The sequence below is a fragment of the Melopsittacus undulatus genome, chromosome 3 (genome assembly GCF_012275295.1).
Source record: "Melopsittacus undulatus isolate bMelUnd1 chromosome 3, bMelUnd1.mat.Z, whole genome shotgun sequence".
Classification (NCBI taxonomy): domain Eukaryota; kingdom Metazoa; phylum Chordata; class Aves; order Psittaciformes; family Psittaculidae; genus Melopsittacus; species Melopsittacus undulatus.
In genome coordinates this window covers 83,382,830-83,403,599 of record NC_047529.1, presented here as the reverse complement: position 1 = coordinate 83,403,599, position 20,770 = coordinate 83,382,830, and the positions used below count along the sequence as shown (strand labels likewise).

The following is a 20,770-nucleotide window of genomic DNA, read 5'->3' as shown; positions in this document are numbered from 1 at the left end:
TGTGATAATGGAATTATTGTCTGACTGTTAGACAAGACCAACTAATTACAAGACATAGCATATCTCCGTGTAGGGTGGTAAAGACAGGCGATGTATGCTGTTGCTCTGGATTAACTCAGAAGTTATTTGTGGCTGTGTAAGTAAAGACTAGAAGGAGTATCCTCTAGCATGGTGCAACAGCTGCTCTGTACTAAATTGCTAGCGTTATCTCGTGAAATTGCTTGCACTAATTCACTTTGGTGTCCTGATGAGTCTGATGGCATAATGCTGAGCTGTGGGGGTCTATGTACAGGGTCTCTCCTGCCCTGTACATAGTAAAGCATTTTCATTTTCCCCTGTGTTCCTAGTCTAGTGGGACCACTGAACCTGGGGTAAATTGGAAGAGCCTTGGAAATTTATGCCCACAGTGCAGGCACAGCATCCTTCTCCAATGCATTGTAAGGGCCTGTTCACCTAGCAAGGGCTGTTTTCTTTTTTATGCACAAGGGACAAGACTAAATCAGTTCTTGTATCAGCATGATGACTAACTAGAGCAGAATATTTTTCAATATTTTTCAGAAGTCTATGGGTATTTAAGAATAAATATTCCTCCACCTGGTAGAAATTGTTCAGTATTCCTTCACTGGTGGTGCTAGTGTACTGGTTTTACCCCTCCTGATTAAAGTGTTTATCCCCATTGATTAAAAACCCCCACACTGAATTGGACTTCAGCCACACAGTAAAAACTATAAGGATTTTTTTTGTTATTGTCAATATTTTTTTCTTTCAGTGCTGCAGATAGCTGGATGTTAGTGTTTTGTTTATGTCATAGGCAGATAATAAGTTGTGCACTATAAAAACAGATAGGCCATCTTTGATGTTCATTGGCAGATCCAAAGCAAAACATTCTTTATGAAAAAACACTGCATTGCTAATAAAGTGATTCCAACAGCCAAGTTTGTGCTGCTTAATTTGTTTCCATGGAGTGATATTATAATTCTGACATACTGAAAAATCGCCTCGCAGAGACTCATATTGCATTTGTTGCTGAGTGCATCTTTGATATAACATTTGTTATTGTAGTGCTTGGGGTGTCTTCAGAGGAGTAATATTCTAAATGAGCCTGGCTGTATTATCCTTTTAATGTAGAATAGAATTTTGCATTAAATTTTCAGCTTATTTCAAATATGTTTCACCAGCTATTCATCACAAGTGGTCTGTTCGAGAATAGGGACAGTATATCAATATAAAATCAGAAAAATCCTTAACTCTCTATCTTTGGGGAACCTCTTAGGTCGTTCCAATTCTTTTCTGTTAAATGAACAGACAGCATGATCTCTTGTATTTATGCCTGCCTGTCACATTTTTTTTATAGTAGAAACACAAATCACTGTTTGTAATGCAAGATTAGCCTGTCTCACATAATGCTATTAGAATTAGACTATACTAAAGAGTGAGTTAATTTCTTTTTTTTTCTGTATTTAACTTTAGTTTTCATCCCATACCAGCCTTTGCACTCCCAGGAACACTCTGCCTTTTATGTTAGAGTAAATATTGAAGAACGTTTGTATTATTTGTCTGGATTTGCACAGACAAAAATGAAAGCAGCATGTAGTCCTCCCCTTCTGGGGGCTTCTGTGTTCTGAGCTGCCAGTACAATGTAAGAAGATTGTACTATGATGTCCTATTAGACCTCAAGACTGGAAGGACAGTTTCTATTTGAACACAGGCATTTTTCATAATTATGTTGCCTGCAGGGTTACCACCTGCCCTAATTTGATCTGGTTAAGGTAAAATGCAAAACCATCCTCATTTCACAAGTGGAATTTTACCATGTTCCCTTATGGAGAACAATAAGATATGCATTCATGTATTGCTCTTGAGAAGGAGGAAGAAAAATATGAGAATTAGGTAAGAATTAAGATTTCAGCTCCATTGTGAGAGTGCAGGTTACTTCTAGACAACTAGTTCATTCTTCAGTGTTCTGGAAATGGTTTTCTGTCATAAAATCCCTATGAAAAAGAGAAAATCATAGCCATTCATCCAGATATGCCTGTACTATTCTGTGAGACATAATACATTCAATAGCTTTTTAAAATTCCTTTTTTGGTTGGATGGGCTTATTGTCCATGAACATTTATTTTTAGAGTAGCCTGGGCTTGCCTTATAGCCTGAGTCATTTATGTAGCAATTTAAATATTTGTCTAAGCTCTCAGTGAAAAGCTCATGTTGAAGTCTTATGAATGCTGCATAGATTAAAAGAATAGCATTTTTTCTATACTGTTTATACAGAATGACGTCATATCCTGTGGGAAAAAAAAATAACAATAATTCAAAAGTAGAAAGAAAAGCATTGCTGTTTCTGGGTCACTGGATATTGTTTGCCATTCTCCTTCCACCAATAGTAATTTTGTGCATGCTTATGTATGTGTGAGTAAGAGAGTGAGACCTACATGTGTGCATCTTGTTTTCTCTGATAGATTTTTCTTTAGCTTGGCATATTGATTTTCCTGTACTGTGGACAGAAAATAACCTTTAAAAACAGCATTTTAATATTCTTGAACACCAGTTTTGTAATTAAAGAAATGGAAAGATGTGTTTGTTTTCTGTCACATCTTTCTTGATGGCTTATTCTATATTACATCATCTACATTGCATAGTGTAATAACCTCACTTGGTAAAATATGAGTGAAATGGAAATTTATTGCAATATAAATTGCTGAAACTGTTCTTTCTGTCTGTTATCCCAAAAATTAAAGGAAGACTTTTTCTTTCATTCAACTTTTAAGGAGAAAAAGAAGCAGTATTTACTCCCCAAATCTGTTTCTTTGCACTTAGGGTTTACAGCAAACTTCTGTTATCAAGCCATTAGATAGAAAATGGCTGTGTTAACTTCGGTTTAATTTCAGCTTAGAAATCTTTAAGTGTTTTCTTTATTTTACCTGCTTAATTCTGGCGTTCAGAAATTATGGTCTTTTAAAAACTTGCCCTTCAGTAACTGGCAAATGAAATTCTTCTATAGTTATTTTTGTCATGTGTTGACTTTTATTGAGGGATAAGTTGGATTTTTCCTGAGAGGACAATCTCCTCTCTTATAAAGTCTCCACCACATGCTGAAAGCTTCTGACCTCTCACTTACCAGCTCAAAGGTACTGATCATCATCAAAGGCCCATGCCAGCATGAAGGTGGGAATTTAAGAGAACAGTTGCTTTAGAGATTTCAACTACTTTTTGAATAAAAGATGAGAAAACCTTTCATGAATTGAGCTGATTGAGGTAAAAACCTAGCATACTGAGACTGAAGCGCTCCTTTCAGCCCAGATCCCTGCAATGAGATTTTCATAGCAGAAGGTGTTGAGTCTTCCAAAAGTTCAGAGCAGCCCTGTTGTATCTCATTTAAAAGAAAAAAATGAGAAAATCACCTGACTATGTTAGGAGCATTAGATTTGCTGATTTTCTGACTTATGCTGTAACATGTTATGGAGAAACTTCCATTAATTAAGAAGCAAATAAAGTTGTTTCTGTAAAATTTAAGTCAAAAAAAGTCTGTATTTGAACGGAAAGAAGGGAGTCTCCTCTTTATTTCTGCCCATGCAGCTGCTGTATTCAAGCAGTAAAGGTCATAGTTCAATTTCTTATTACAGATAGACAGGATTTTGTTTTATTGTGTGAGCATAGTATTCACTGACTTTACTGAGAATTGCATGGATGAATTTACACCTATAATTTAAACTTGAATATCAAGCAACCAGGTAGTACAGACTATTAGTCATATATGTTTGCACTATTCCATTGTTGCCCTGAAGTCTCAGTCTCTTGGTCAACAGTGAATTTTTTCTATAAGGTTTCCCCACTTCTGACACTCTTTCAACATTTGGTCACATAGAAGTGCAGCATATACAGAAAACACCCAACAAATAACAAGCAGTGGCATGCTGGTATTGTTCAGTTTAGTGCAGTTCAGGGTTTGAGTGCTGATGTGATTAAACAGTGCTTGTTGAAGTCTAATTTAAATATTGTTTTAAATGTGCAAACAGCAAGTAAGGAAGCAAACTGAAATGGCAGGTCAGTGTTCCTGCTGATATTTTCTATTGTAAAGATTAAAAGAAAGACCCTAGTAGAAAGTAGTGGCTACTAATAACGTGGTTCATTACTTCTGGTCGTTTGGCTTTAAAGCATCATTACAAAAAAAGCAATGAGTAACACACATTGAAGGCCAGAACTGTGTGCAGTGGGATAAAGCGCCAGGCCAGCAGAATTTTCTCTATTCTGAAATGTTTCATTCTGCTGCCAGTATTCAAACTTTATGCAATACTTTCCCAACTCTATCACAGCCCCTTTGCAGAATTTTTGCACAAGTACTTTATGAAGGCAAAAATGCTTGTGCTGTTAGATGATTTTGAAATTAAGTGCTTACAAACAAAACCAACCATTCAGGTTGGCAACTAACATCTCTGATAACTGCTCATAACATGCAACTACTGCTTGTCATGCTCTCTGCTTTAGCATTTCCCAACTGCAGAAATGTGTTTTGCAGCCTAAATACATGCCTGCTGACTTAAAGGCCAGAATTCGATACTTTTTGCTTTTGAAAAGACCTCCTTTTGTATTATTGAGACACTTTAGTATATCTCTTTCTGGGCATATACCTTGTATCTACTTATCTAGAATACTGTACAGAAAAACAGCATCTGCAAACTGATGTTATCAAAATGGCATGAGTACAAGTAAAGAACCCAAAGTAATATTTTACATTACTTTTTTTTTTGCTTTTACTGGATATGTTATTCCTTACAGCAATTGAAAGGCAGCCAGTGCAAGATATTTGAGTACTGAAGGGTTGTCTCCCAGTTTGTAAATATACTGCTGACTGCAGTCAACAATATATTTACAAAAAAAATCATCAGATGTTTTACTGTGTCCAACAGGCTGAATGCTTCATCTACTGCTTCAAAATAACAGCTAAGACATATTAAACTTGCTGAGAAAAGTTCTGATACCTATAGGTAAGGCAAGAGAATAAGCACTGTGCATCTGCTGAACAAAAAGTCGTTTGGTTTTCTTTCTTCGTAGAAAGATATTTCGTGACTGAACCTACCCCAGTTACAATAGATCATTAAAATATGTGTGGAAGGGCAAGCATGAGTTAGTGGTCAGAGAATTTCAGTTTGCAAATGTGGCTTAAATGCATGATCAACTTTGAGAATTCAGAAGGTAAATAAGGACTTTCGTTACTAATAAATCAATAGGTAAACCTAGTGATTGCAAGCTGATTTTATGAGAGGGTTTTGACTCTGATGTGTAATTTTATGATTAAGCTTGGTTAGCAATAATTGATCTCAATCTTCCAGGTAAAGTTGTGTACCCACATGAATCCTCTGAATTTTAAGATCTACTGATATAAGGCTTGGGATTTGAGGTGACAAATTATCCTCAGAACAGCTTTATCACCTTTCTTTCTTTAAAACGTGAATCTTATACAAGGGAAGATATCTTGTAGGCACAGTGTACATCTATAAATGAAGCTTTAAGTTTGGTTGCAGTAGAAAATTATCTGGGTAGCAACAGAAAAAAAAACAAAACAACAAACCTCAATAATTTACTGTTTACATAAGTATTGCTCGTTCTCATGAGTTCAGCAGTAGCAGTCATTTTTTCTCCTTCTTAGTAGCTGGTGCAGTGCTGTGATTTTGACTTTCTGCCTGGGAAACAGCGCTGATAACAATGATGTTTTTAGTTGCTGCGCAGTAATGTTTACTCTGACTAAGGACTTTGTGAGTCTCATGCTCTGCCAGGGAGGAGGGGAAGCCGGGAGGAAGCAGAGATAGGACACTTGATCCAAACTAACCAAAGAGGTATTCCATACCACAGCATGTCATGCCCACTATATAAACTGGGGGCAGTTGCCCCAAAGGGCTAGACCACTGTTTGGTCAGGCTGGGTATTATTGATTGGTGGATGGTATTGTATTCTCTTCCCTTATTGTTTCCCTTATCATTATTATTATTGGCGGTAGCAGTAGTGGTTTGCGTTATACCTTAGTTATTGGACTGTTCTTATCTCAACCCGTGAGAGTTACATTCTTTCAATTCCCCTTCCCATCTCTCCGGCAGTGGAGGGAAGAAAGTGGCGGGGGAGTAGACTGTGTGGTTCTGATTTATGGCCTGGGCTTAAACCAAGGTACTCATGAAGACTGTGAAAAAAGGTGAAAATGGTTATGATAATACCCTTCTGTGGGATCTGTGAGAAAACATTTCTGTATCTTTCACAATGCACAAGCACAGGCAGTATTCCAAAGATAGGTTTATGTGTTTAGATTCTGTAAATTAAATACTTCACATTCTTCATTATCTATTTCTCTTTTTAAAAAATATTTATGTATTCCAGACACTCTCCTTAGTTTTGTCTTTGTTCATGTTCACATAACATGAAAATGAGAAAAGGTCACTTGAAACATCAAGACATTTAATTAACACAAGTACAGTGATGTCACTTCATACTTTGAAATCATTGTCAGTTCCTGTAAGAGTGACTGCACTGTCAGCAGTACAGGATTGCTTTTCACTGGAGGAGACAGACAGCAGAAAGGTGTATTTTTTACACCAGTATTCCAATTAGTATACCAGGTTGGAAGAAACTGGAGAAATGACATAACAAACCATGCACACTAATGATGGGATTTCAAACCTGTTTTTTGTGAAGGTCTAGCCTGACTCCATCTTATTGTTCCCCATTACCATTCCTTTTGTTATCACACAGAGTGCAGGGCTGTGCTCTTCCTGTCATTCCTACTTGCCCAACAGAGTTATCTGGGCTTGGCTGTGCTGACCACTTGTACCTTGCATACGGAGTCCCAGCTGCTGTGTCCCACCGTAGCTGGTGGTTTTCTGTGCTCTGGATGGACACCTGATATAACAAGCACCTCTGAGCTGCAGTCTTCCCTTGCTAGCATTCCTTGCTGTGCATGGGCAGCAGACCAGGGTACACTTTTTGCATATATATATGTGTATCTGTAATTGTTGCTGTATTGCAAGTGTTGCCATTAGAGTACTGCATTTCCAAACTTTTAGAATTTTATTTATTTTTTTTGTAATATGGAGTATTTTTCATAACTGTAGTCAAGTCAAGTATGATTCTACAAGGAGCAATCAGTTAAAAAAGGACACACATCCATTTATTTTCTAAGGCTGAAGTAGCTATTCTCAGGTATTTGAAACATTTTTCAGTCACAAGCTTGGTTTAACAATTAGCACTGTGGAAAGATATACTTTGAAGGACACTGATAAATATTTGTACATGGTTTTGTTCACAGCTCACATAAGAATATGTACTTTTCAGAATTACCAAGTGTTGATGCAGACACAGATTTTAAGTGAGAGAAATGGAAGTTACTCTGTGTTCACAGTGTAAATGCTCAGTTTGAACAGACCTAAATATGATCGGAAAAAATACAAGCTCAAAGTTAAGCACAGAATCATAGAATGTTTAGGGTTGAAAAGGACCTTAAAATCATCTATTTCCAACCCTCCTGCCATGGGCAGGGATGCCTTGTATTAGAACTTGTCATCCAAGGCTCTGTCCAACCTGGCTTTGAACACTGGCAGTGATGGAGCATGTACCATTTCTTTGGGCAACCTGCATGTGCAGAAATTATTGGGATTGTAGTTGTTGGGTGAAATTAAGATTATGTAAATTTAAAAGCCTAAATATTACTTATGTAAACATTACCTAATCACCTTACATTCCTAAATTAATGGAGATAGTGGGATACCTTTGTTGGGCCTGTCTTAGATGATGGAAATTACCCTGTGAAGGTGTGTATTTCCTTCTATTGGCTAAAAAGGAAGCCTGTAGTGAATATATTATAAAGCCAATATTTTGATGCTTAAATTCAGTGAATTGAATCTCACCTAATCATACAATTTAGACAGAAAGATTAAATTTAAATGCAAAGTAGGAAGTAATGCCACAAATGATGGTAGAAGATGTAGCACACGGTCCTACAGCAGACATATAAGTACTTGTAACTACAGTCAGTGAAGACATTGTATAATTTTTCTATGATTGTCAGAGGCTAAAATTTGGCCAGGGACCTTCCCATCACCAGCCAGGAACAGGCATCTGGGGGAACCAGGTCTGCTCTAGCTGTGGGCATTGGGCACCTACCTGGGGATGGGGATGAGCTGAGGCCAAGCCTGAATGTCAGACTGCAGATGGACGTGGCTCAACAAGGCCCATAGCTGGGCTGGCCAGGGCTGTAGGGAGATGGAGACCAGCCCTGCTACAGCATCACTGGGGCTGATGGCCCAAGGTGCTAACATGGGGTCTTGAGCTGTGGGGATCCCAGAGTAGCCGGGCAGGGACAGTCAGGGCTGGTGATGTCATCAGTGCCCTGGCACTTCCCCTGGTTCTCAGTTGGCTCTGTTTGTGACAGCAGTAATTTTTTTGTTTCATTTTGCCAGTTTATGCACTATTAAGGGGTTAATTTTTCCTTTGCCTTTTCACTGGAGAATGTAAGTAATGCAAAGTGATAATTTTGAGCAAAAACAAAACCAGAAGCTAATTCTGTCTGAGAAAAAATATGTGAAGACTCAGGTAATTAAATTGGTAGTAGTTAGAATCATAGTTTAATTACAAGTGAAGCTGAAAATGTGTGTTCAGACCAGTTGAAGTCAGGGGATTTATGATATTAGGAGACATTAAACTGTCCTTCCTAAATTTTGCTTCTTTATTCTTCTATTAGAGATACATATATGAACAGGTTAAAAATATCTTTATAGGTTTATGATGAGAATACCACAATGTAAAGTGTAAATTTACAGTTGAAAATTTCTGTAACTTTGAATGTACCTTTTATTCATAAGTGCAGCATTTGGAGTTAAATAATAAAGCAATATGAGAATTTAGCAATAACAAAATTATTCAAGTAATCTGGGGTATGATGGAACATTTAGAAGCAAACAGTATGCTTAAATTGAATTTAAGTAATAAATGCTTAGATAGTAAGCAAAGAAATTACTTGTGATGAGTTTATAAAGCTGCTGATGCCATGAACTGGGTATCATCCCTTCATAATTTAAGTTCCTACTTAGGCTCATAAGACATCATATTAGTTTTATGGGTTTTATTGCTTTGAGGACAATAGCTATATGTCAGAGTAAAAAATGGTATAAATATACTAAATATTTGCATCAATTTTATACTTTTTAAATCTTGCTCTGCCTTCACAGTTAGCGAAAACTTCTAACAGTCGTTATAGCAAGAACATATGAAACACATAGGTTTGAATGTGACTTGAAAGAAGGACCTAATAAACAGTTTAGTTGCCTTTTTATCAATCTGCAGATGTCCTCAATCATAAGTTTTGGCTTCTGATTAAAGACAATTATTCATGATTTTACATATTTTCCTTTTAACACTCCTATGTGTAGTTGTCATTGATCGATTTGTTTAATATTCCTATGGTTCGGTTTATGTCTGTGGATATTTTAAGTATACATGTACTTTTTCAAGTAATAATTGAGAAGAAGGGAATGGAAAGTTTCAGTGATTGCTGAGACCATTGATTATAAGGGTTTCTGTACTACAGAGGGCATAAAACCTAATCCTTAAAACATTCTACACAAAATAGCAGAAATCTGCAAAGTGCAGATTATTTATATCATGTGGCATGTGTTATCTGCACATCGGAGACTTAGAAAATGCATTTTTCTTTTAACCTTTGCTATGCACAGCCACTGGAGTTTGGTGCTTAACTTGTAATAATTTTCAAGTCATCACATGTGCTTACATATGCATGAATATTGAGATACATATATGGGTAGTTTTGTGGATGAGATAACAAATAGTTCTTAATGCTCTAGTGACAATGCAAGAATTCAACATCATCCAAGACTCCCAAATAGTTGGTAAAAACGCGTCAAAGCATTAGAGCATGTTTTACAAAGTTCTACTTACAAAACAGAAGAAATTAAAGTAGAAATAGGAAATATCAGAAATAAATCCATGAATATCCAAAAAGAAAAGAAAATATTCCCATCTTAGTTCCTTTTTTGTTTTCCATGTTTCTTCTTTATTTCCTTTTTTTTCCCCTCAAATTATTGCTTGACGACAATAATTTCCATTGTTTCCTCAAATTATTGCTTCTGCAATGTGAAGATCTGAAACGACTTGTTACAGACAGCAGACTCTTTATGTGTGCCAGTGTAATCCAACATTACACACATTTGACATTTCTGAACTTATTCTTGCTGGAAAGCATCACGCCAACAGTGTCATGTTTTTTAAGCATTGTTTTCTCCTTCGTAGTAATTTCAGGATCCCTTGTATAATCAGCTTTCAAGATCCAGTGAAGGTCTGGACTATTAAAGATTGAAAACTAGATTGCCAAGTATTTGAAAAATAGACTATACAAAATACTGTATTGGGAAGAGGATGCAGTAATGAACAACTAGTATACATCAAATAAACATATACATGTTTATATAGAGATGTCTATATATATCTTCACACTTTTTCACAATGATCCTTGGTTCCAGAGTGTGGAAGAAAGAGAGAATGCATATAGGCAGTTCACATAAGAGAGATTATATAAATTATGCATGAGAGCAGAATGGGATGGATTTCTGGGAGAAACAGGCATTCAGGAAATAGGATTTCAAGGAGAATGGTAAAACAAAAAGGCAAGAAAAAGGAAACATTCCCACCTTAAGGGATATAGTGAATAATAAATTGTAAAGGATAAGAGGGAAGAAAGAAATGATTGGTTGAAGAATAAGCTGTAAAGACTGGAAAAAGCAGAGAAAAGCAGAAAACAATGTGTAGTTGGTGTTAACAAAGCTAATATCCAGAAAAGATTAACGCAGTGTTACATGAACTCATAATTATCATCTACACATAGAAATACCTATAGCAGTGTACAGTCAATGAAGATACTTTCAGAGAAAATTATATGTAATTTATTAATTACATAAGGGCTTGAGGTTAGGAGGGAGGGCCTATGCTTTATGCAGTGAGTTATAATCTGAAACACAGAGAAGTCAACAGTTCTGGGCTACAAATCAGGTCAAGAAGTTAGTGAGGCAGAGATATATTCAGGGTTCGGATGAGCTGGAAGATGAAGATGTAAATCCCAGTGAAAATTGACAGAAAAATTCTGCATAGCTGCGTAACATGAAGTTGTGTTGATGGTTCATTCTCCACTCATACCTCCTCTGAATAGAGATAAAGCATTTACCAGCAATAAGGTGATCTAAATATAATTTCAATCAATTCTCTAAGTAGCTGAAGTTATACTAGTAGAAGATTTGTCTTGGTAGAACTCAGAGCAGCCTTCCAGTACCTAAAGAGGGCCTAGGAGAAAGCTGGAGATGGACTTCTCACAAGAGCATGCAGTGAAAGGGTAAAGGGTAATGATTTTAAACTGAAAGAGGGGAGTATTAGATTAGATGTTAAGAAGTTCTTAGCTATGAGGGTGGTGAGTCACTGGAACAGGGTGCTCAGGGAAACTGTGGCTGCATCATCCTAGGAAATGTTCAAAGCCAGGTTGGATGGGGCTTTGAGAAACCTGGTCTAGTGCAAGGTGCTTTGGTACTATATGAGCTTTAAGGTCCCTTCCAACCCAAACCATTCTGTGATTCTACGATTCTCTGACAATTGTGTCTATACTAGGGGTTTTGCCCTTTTTAGTTATGCTGCTTGCAAGTATAAAGGCTATTCTCTTTGTATCCTATGTGAAGAGACAGCTATGCCAATAGAAGTCATAAGTGTAGGCCATGCCTCATTGGCTTTGAGTGAAGCCACAGTGCTGATGGAGATTTCCTGACAACTGCCTCCAAATTAATTGCCATCCTTTTAATGGCAGTCATTTAGAGTGAGAAGTAACTATTTGTAGCTTCATCAGCAGGAAAGGAAGTTGATAAAAATCATAGTTCCTCCCATATTCTGGGGAGAGCTATGCTCTTTATTCCTTTTAAGGAATTTTATCTATTCACAAGCAGATGCTTCAATTTATGGCAAGAAGAATAAAGCACAGATTGCTTTCACAGTCTGTACTTTTATCCCATGCCAGACATGAGTCTAGTAGTATACAAAAGTGAGTAGCAGCCTTGCTACTTTCATCACCAGGAAGGTAATCACAGTCTGAACATCTCAGTAAAGTGCATGGCATCTAACAAGTCATATTCTTTCTTACTGACTGGTACAGATGCAAGACTCTGTAGTAATTAAATCTTAATCTCATTTGCAAAATTCTGGCAAATTACTCCCCTGCCTGCATAGTTGGTTTGTATATTACACCTGTGGGTAACAACATGTTTGTGAAATGGGTTGTATTTATGACAGCCAAAATTAAAGTGATCTGTGGAGCCTATGAAATCCTTCAGGAAATAAAGGAAAGCCCGTATTACGCTTAGAAATGAGTCCAGACCTGATCTGTGAATTAGAATTCAGCTTTGGGCACCTCCAAGGTGTTGATGTGAGATCCTTTTTTAACGCATTTTGGCTTACACTTGAGAGGCTGGCAGTATCTGGCAGACAGTGCTGCCCTTTTCATCTTGCTTTTGTTTGTAGTTCTTTGGGGAAAGGGCTAAAATATTCTGAATATAACCTTTCTAAGCATTCTTGGTAGCATGCTCAGAAATGTAGAAGGATTATTTGATAGATGGTTTTCAGCATTCTGGTGCCCACAGAACCATGGCTAATCTTTCTTATCTAAAGTAATCTGTATATTCTGTCCACTCTGAATCTATGTATTTTATGCTGAAACTGTACTGACAGGAAGCTCTAAAATGCATATTTTTGTTTTTTTTTTCCAACAGCTGGCTGTCCAGACTCCCTGATTAAAGAGCTTCATCACTTCAGGATTCTGGGAGAAGAACAGGTGAGTTAGCAGCATCTCAGCAGCTCAAAGGCAGCGTCTTAATGTCATGAAAGATAGACGCTAATGAGACAGTTTCATCTCTCTCTAGGGAGGTAGAGTGTATCTCATGACCCCCAGTGACCTGAAATGTGGGGAAAAAAACACATGGGAGATATATGTGAGATTTCCTTTTCATTCTATCCATCAGCCTTGACAGGTTATTAATTGGTACATCTGCTATCTGCCACAGCTTTTCAGCTTTCAACTACAGCAGTTGAAAAACTGCTTTCTAAAACAGCAGACAGGCAAACAATCCAACTAAAGGATTGATACTTACAGCTATTCATGATATTTTTGTTGTCTTTTTTCTCTTTTAGAAGTGTCTCATTCATAATTATTGCTGTGCTTTGCACTCAGAAAACTATTTCTGTAAAGGGATTTTAGGAAAGCATTAATGAAGTTCACTTTACAATACTCACAAGACAGTCATAATTATTATTTTGTCACTAATGAAATCACCATACAGATATACTGAGTAATGGCCTCATATTTTGAGAGATAGGTTGAATTTTCAAATGCTGAATGCTTCTGAAATTCAAGTTGTCTTTGTCTCTGAAATATCTCTGAGTTGCAAGTACTAGGGCCTGAAAGCTTAGCATTAACGTGTTGTACATGAGAATATGTGCATTTCTTAATGAACCTGGCACAAAGAGACTTGGACAAGATTTTGTGAGGGCTGTGACAGAGGTAGGAGCAGCTCCTGAAATGTTAATTCAACGACTGTTTCTTAGTTTTTAGGTCAGATTCTGTTGTCAAGATCACCCTGTTGCTTTTCTTTTCCTTCACTCTCCTTTTTTTTTTTTATCACAGCTGAGGATGCTGGTACGTTTTCTAGACTTCCAGTTTTCCCCCACCAGCCCCCACTTCAGTTGTTACAGAAAGTCAAAAGCCAAATTCCTCAGGGACTCAGCTTTTACTCAGCAAGAAGGCAGCATGATGAGGAGTGTGGGAGGGTTTGTCTGACAGGAATGGAAAAAGACAGAAAACAGACTAGGACAAAGGAGACACTGGAAGCAGGAATCTGGTGAGACTGAGGATTTAGGAAGAGGTAATAAAAGAAATTATGACCAGGACTGATGGGGCAATAGACCAATTAGAGCCAGATGACAAATGGAGGGCAGGGTGGGATGAATCTGGGGGACACTGGAGACATGTTTCTGCCTGGTGAAAGAGGGTAGGAGGAGAAAGCAGGCAAGAAGCTGGGATGAAGGGCTGAAAGGATGAAGGGCTGAAAGAGAATAATGAATTATGCAAACTTGCTGAAGAGACTGGTAAATAAAGGAAGATCTGTACTTAATGAGCTGCACAAGGAGGTGAAGCTATGCAGAGTAGGAAGAGTGGGACAAAGGGAGACACTTGAAGAGAAAGTAAGGAACAGCTAAACCAAGAGACTGAGTACAAGTGGGATGGCTGAACCAGGCAGACCTTGATAGCTCAGAGGAGCTCTGAGGATGGGGTTGTAGACCTCAGACTTGCTAATGACCACTGACAGAACAGTATAATTTAATTGATGGACTTTTTATTTTTCCTGTTTGCTTTTTAGAAAAGAAACTGATAGATATAAAAAAAAATAAGGCTAAAAGAGTTCAGAGTGCAAATGAAGAATTCAGACATTACAAAATGTCAGATTTAAGGTTTTTTATTTAATTTTAATGCTTTCTTTGCACTAAGAGAGCATTAAATTATATGGTTACACAAACTTCAGAAGTGGGATGATGTAAGCCATGAAGAACCACAGGAGAAAAGATAATTAATTTCTGCCCAATAATAAGAGAAGTCTTGAAGTTAGGAGTTTGATAAGGAAAGCCTCGCTAATCAAATAAATACAGTATTTTTGCCACTTGGAATATTTTTGGTATTTTTTCAGACTTTCATGATGAAATTACTCCTCTTTTTATTGAATACACCTAAAGAGATGAAAAATTTTTGTCAGCATGCGTTGGGAGCATAAAAATGTGCAGATGGAAAGTTGTTTGCAGAATGGGTCTGACCTGTAAACAGTTGCCTTTCTCAGAAACTGGCTACACTAACAGGCTGTTTGCATACAATGATTATCATTAACGTCTTTGCAAGTAGTGAACATTGCCATGATGCTTTATTTATTCTATATGCCCATACAAGTATAAAGAATATTACAATTATATTCTCTCCCTACAAATACATTGTTGTCTTGAGTCCATTGATGACCATATCTTGCTTGAAGATAATGCACATTCTGACAGGCAGAAGTTGGTGCAAAACCTAGATAAAAAATAAAATAAAATTCAAATACATCTAAATGAAGAAAGAAAGTAATTTCAGGTAAAGTCTTTATTCACATGGCTATTTTTTCCTTTTATTTAGTTACATATTTGCTTTTTAAAAAGATATAAAGCATTTTCTGTTTTCATGCATACTAGATGGGAAAAAAATCATAATTATAGCAATATTTTATTCAGACTGCTTACAGTTTTGGTATTATCAACCAACAAATATACCTTCCACCCCAAGCAACAGTCAAAGAATAATAGGGTCATGTACTGCTTCATGTCCAATCTTGATTTATTTTTAAAATGCTTATGTGTTTAAGGCCAGATTATAAAAGCAGAATGGACTATTGTGATAATCTGTTCTGATCTCCTTTAGAATTCACATTACATTACTTTCTTGGATTAATTCTTGTTTAAACTGGAATATATTGCCTAGGAAAACATCAATTCTTTGTTTACAAGTCACTGCAGACATTAGATCCTATTATAACTCTCCATAGTGAAAGATGAAAAATTCCCAGCCTCTTTTCTTTCCACTACCCTACCAGTACACTCCCTACATTGCATATCTCCTGTTCCTCAGTGTTCAGATCCTTTACATTTCCAATTCCCTTTGTCCTGTCACAAGGCAATAGGTGATCATCATAATAAAAAATTACTTCAGTCTATGAATGCAACTCAGAAAAAGCCACTATAGCCCTGAAACAGAACTAAAATAATTGCTTATACAGTAAAATGAGGCTGTTTGTCAGCTTTCAGCTAAATCTGTGTCAGACAGAATAAAGGAACCTTGCAGTTTGAAGTGGATATTCCCACTGGAAGTTTTGGATTCTGGATAAACCAGTGGCTGCACAGGAGAAATATAATTTCCCTTCTAAAGATTTCTATTTATTCATCTAAGAGGTGCCTTAGTGCTTTTGGATGTGGATGGACACAGCTCAGATTCGGCTCACAGTCCATCACACTGCTTCCCAGCTAGAAATCCTGTTCTGTAATGATGGGTAATAGATTGTGTCCTAGAAAAATAACTTTACATGTGACTGGGCTGAAAAGTTGTTTGCTTAAACAACTCTGAAAAACAGTTCAGGTATCTCTGTAGCATGAACTTAACCATCCAAGGTATATGTTCGTTACTTCCTCTTATCAAATTGTTGCAGGCTTTATAATGTTCTATGTTCTTTATGATGTTCTATGTTCTTAGTTTTCTTCCAAGTCAATGATAAAAACTTTAGGTGGCATAAGGCCAAGAATCAAAAATTTATGGACCTTTTTGGGAACACACCTGCTTAATACTGATTGCCCATCTACAATTATATTTTAAACATGCCAGATAGATAAGTTTTCACTCTCTTCATTTATGGCATGATAATTTTGTACCATTCTAGATATTTAATCAAAATGCCAGGTGGCATCATGACAAATGCCTTAGAGAGGTCTGCTTCATCAATTTTTTCCATCATTCTTTACCTTTATCAAACAAATTCCAGTAAAATTATTCAATAAGTCAAGCAACTTTTTCTAATACAAAGTCCTGGTCAGTACAATTAGTTCATCAAGTATTTTCGTCAAGTCTTAAGTTTCATCGAGTATAAGTTTCCTGCAAACACTTAAAAAATATTTTTTTTATTAATATCCTTAAAAGAGAAAGGTTTTGAGCAGCTTTCAAGATCAAACAACTCAGGACTTTCTATCTGCCTGCCAAATAAGTTTTTTTCCTATCCTTAGCTTTCCTAACCTGGTCCCTAGCTTCCCTGACAACATCCCTGTATTCTTCCCAGGCCACCTGTCCTTGCTTCCACCTTTTATAAGCCTCTTTTTTCCTTCCAAGTTTCCTCAGCAGCTCCTTATCTATCCAGGGATGTCTCCTGGCCCTCCTGCTGCACTTCCTTCTAGTTGGGACACAACACTCCTGAGCTTGTAGTAGGTGATCCTTGAATATCAACCAACAGTCTTGGGCCCCCTTACCCTCAAGGGCTATATCCCATGGAACCTTGCTAAGCAGGTTCCTGAAGAGGCCAAAGTCTGCTCTCTTGCAGTCCAGGGCAGTGAGCTTGATGCATGCGCTTCTCACTGTCCTGAGGACCTCAAATTCAACCATCTCATGATCACTGCAACCAAGGCTGCCCTGGAGCGTCACATTTCCAACCAGCCCTTCCCTGTTGGTGAGCACGAGGTCAAGCATGGCACCTCTCCTCGTCGGCTCCTTTATTACTGGCAGAAGGAAGTTGTCTTGCACACAATCAAGGAACCTTCGGGATTGCTTGTGCCAGCTGTACCATCCCTCCAACAGATATCAGGGTGGTTGAAGTCCCCCATGAGTACAAGTGCTTTCGAGTCTGTCTACAGAGAGCTTCATCCACAGGTTCCTCTTGATCAGGCGATTTTTAACAGATCCTCACAATAATGTCTCCCATCACTGTTCACCCTTTAACCCTGACCCACAAACTCTCTGTTGACTGCTCACCTGTCCCCAGACAGAGTTCCATACTCTCCAGCCTATCCCTAACATAAAGGGCAACTCCCCCTCCCCGTCTGCAGTGCCTGTCTTTTCTAAAGAGCTTCCATTCCAACACTCCAGTCATAGGAGCCATCCCACCATGTTTCTGTGATGCCTATTACATCACACCCCTGTAGATGTGCCCACATCTCTAATTCCTCTTGTTTGTTCCCCATACTATGGGCACTTGTATAGAGGCATCTGAGCCAAGCTCCAGATAAAGCTGGCTCATTGGCTGGAGTGGCTGGAATATCTCTACATTGCTCCGAGCATGTATTATAGGTGCTGGCAACTGACTGGGTGTGTTGGGATGGAATGATGCCACCCTCACCCAAGACATCTAGTTTAAAGCATCCTTGACCAGCCCGGCAAGCCTCCTACCACAACCGCTCTTCCCCTTCATTGTCAGACCAGCTCCACCAGCTTCCAGTGGACCTGGCCTACTAAATTGAGTCCCATGTTCTAGACACCCAAACCCATGACTATGGCACCACTGTTCTAACCATTTATTAACCTATCAGATCCACCTAGCCTTTTTTAGGTCCTCCCCTTTATCCTGGAGAATTGATGAAAAAAACTATCTGAGCTCCAGAGTCCCTAATCACCTCTCCCAGTGCTCTGTAGTCCTTCTTTATGTTCTCCAAGCTACTGCTATCTATATCCCTAGAGCTCACATGGATCACTAGAAGTGGGTAATAGTGGGACTTACTAGACCAGGCAGCCTCTCTGCAACATCCATGCCCCTGGTAGGCAATGCACCCCCCTTGAGACTGGGTCAGGCTGACAGATGGGTGCCTCTGTTCCCGTCAAAGTAGAGTCCCCTACCACTATGACCCACTGCTTTTTTCCTGGCAGCACCAGTAGAGATCTTTACCAGTGCACCAGCCAGTTGTTTCTGGTGAGAGTGCATTTCCTCATCAGCCCCCTGCAGGACAGCAAAGTGGTTCTGGGTGGGTACAGCAGATTTAGGAGGAAGCCCCTTACTTTTAATTGTCCTCTTCCTCCTATTTTTTTTTTATTACTATTTCCCACCTTCCTGTGTTAACGGCCTTCTTCTTTCCTCCATGAGCTACAGTGGACACTTGAGGCCCCTGTGCTGTTTGGGCCTGTAGCAAGCAGTGCTGCTTCCTCTCAGCTTTCCTGACATCTTGCAGCTTACTGACAGCATCCTGTAGCTCAGCCACCTGCTGCAGGAGGACCTCCATCAGGGAGCAGCGAGCGCAGCCCTGCCCATTCTGCACCTTTCCCTCACAAGACCAGTGCAGGCACTCTCTACACTCCAAGCTCTGCACCGCAACCTCCCCACTTACTGGCTCTGTCTGGGTGCCTACGCTGGCCACCACTGGGGCAGCTGGGGCAGAGCTCCCAGACCGGACCCTGGTCATACAGCGAGTGCTCACCATCCCACTCGCCTGCCCGCACGAACTGCCTTGACCCTCGCTGTTGTTTGTTGAATGGGACGTTCACCACACTCCCTCGGGGGGGACTCAGTCGGGGCTGGTGCTTTCCCTCATGGCTCCGTCCCCTGTGAGTCCCTGCTCGCATGAGCTGAGCTACTGGCTCCTGCGTAAGTCGAGGACTTGAGGCTCCTTCGGTGGCTCTTGTCGCTCTGAGGTGAGGCTCCTGGATGCTGAGCTTCCCCCCACTCCGGTGTTGAAGTCATCTTCTCTCGAGGTACTCACCTCAGCAATTCACCACAGTTGTCCGAAAAATTGACACAGTTGTCCAAATAGTCAAACTTTTTTGGTAGTTTGCTGGACATGTAAACCTCCTGTGTCTTCTGTTCCCTCAGGAATGTACATTATTGGAAGTTCATTCCAGCTGAAAAGTCTGTCTTTTAAGGTTTAGTTGGTGGCAATAAGAGGGTTTTTAAAGATGGAATTGTTTTTAGACCTTATAGAAAGAGGTGGTCATAGTCTGCATGGTGAAATAGAAGGGTATAACCTTCCCTGGTATATGATATGCATTTTGGATACCTGATTTACCACATAAGACCAGTTTCCAGAGTTAATACGCAACACAAATACATATATCAATAGATTGCTACCCTACTTGATACTTGATGCTTTGAGGAAGTGCCAGAGACTCTGACCTAGAAAACTCTCCAAAAGCAGTTTTGGCAGGTTTGGTTTGGACATCCTTTTCACAGACATTCCCAGTCCACAAAGGTCTATACAAGGCAAAGAGAGTCTCCTGGGCATACAGCCCCAGGAAGGATAAAACCTGAAGCTTTCTAATTGTCCTTAGCTCTGTTGATCTTTTTTTTCTTGCAATTTGATCTCACTGTTTATAATCTATCATTTCCCCTAGCATAATAATGGATGCAGTTCAACCTGCTGGCTAACTGTTTCACTTCATAGGCTCCTGAGATACACTCAGGATTGGGATAAAAGATTTATTAATTGAGGAGCCACTGAAAAATAGTAAAATATAAGAAACTGCAGTAGCCATTTGCCCTCTGAGGCTGGCTGTCTCTGCAAGTAAATGCAAATGGTTCTACAAGTGTTGATAGTATAAGCTGCTTACAAAAATACGTTCAAGATGCACTAGATATGGGCTCTGGCCAAATACAGGGGAAGGCAAGTGAGTCAACAAGCCAGTGCCAGAAACAGCAGAGAAAACACTTTAATTCAGACCTAAACGCTACAGTATACCAATATAGTAAGATGACGCGCAGTGAACTGTTATGGAGTCTCCCTAATGACTCTCTGAGAAATTTCAGTCTTCTCCCCAAAGTGATAAAAAAAATCTTGTTTAATTGTTTAAATGGAATATTGTGAATCATGAATAAAATAGCAGATACATCTGAAGGCTGGAAGGGAAAACAACGCAATAGCAAGCAATCTGCTGCTATACCTGAGTGCCCCCAACAGGTCACAGCGCGGATAAAGCAGATGACATGCTAGTGGCAGGAAAAGAAGCTGCTAAGTAATGTATAGCTGCGCTTCTTTGCTATATCTTGTGCACTGACAACTTTGCAGAATGTATTGGCCAGTTTCTTGATATTTTGACAGGGGAGTGATCAGTTTTAACAGATCTCTTCTATCAGCTGCTGCTGCAACTCATATTATTGCTCATTTTTTCTTTAGAAATGTTGTGGGTGTTTGTATCCCTGGAATCTGAGCA

General features: G+C 38.8%; 1 protein-coding gene across 1 annotated transcript in view; it reads left to right on the top strand.

Annotated features, from left to right (window-relative positions):
* The window catches only part of PRKN (parkin RBR E3 ubiquitin protein ligase), a 491,539-nt gene that overhangs the window by 342,770 nt on the left and 127,999 nt on the right, over positions 1-20,770 (top strand). Inside the window, exon 7 of the mRNA XM_031049876.2 lies at positions 12,798-12,859. Within this exon, the coding sequence (XP_030905736.2) occupies positions 12,798-12,859 (62 nt within the window). The remainder of the gene's footprint in view (positions 1-12,797; positions 12,860-20,770) is intronic.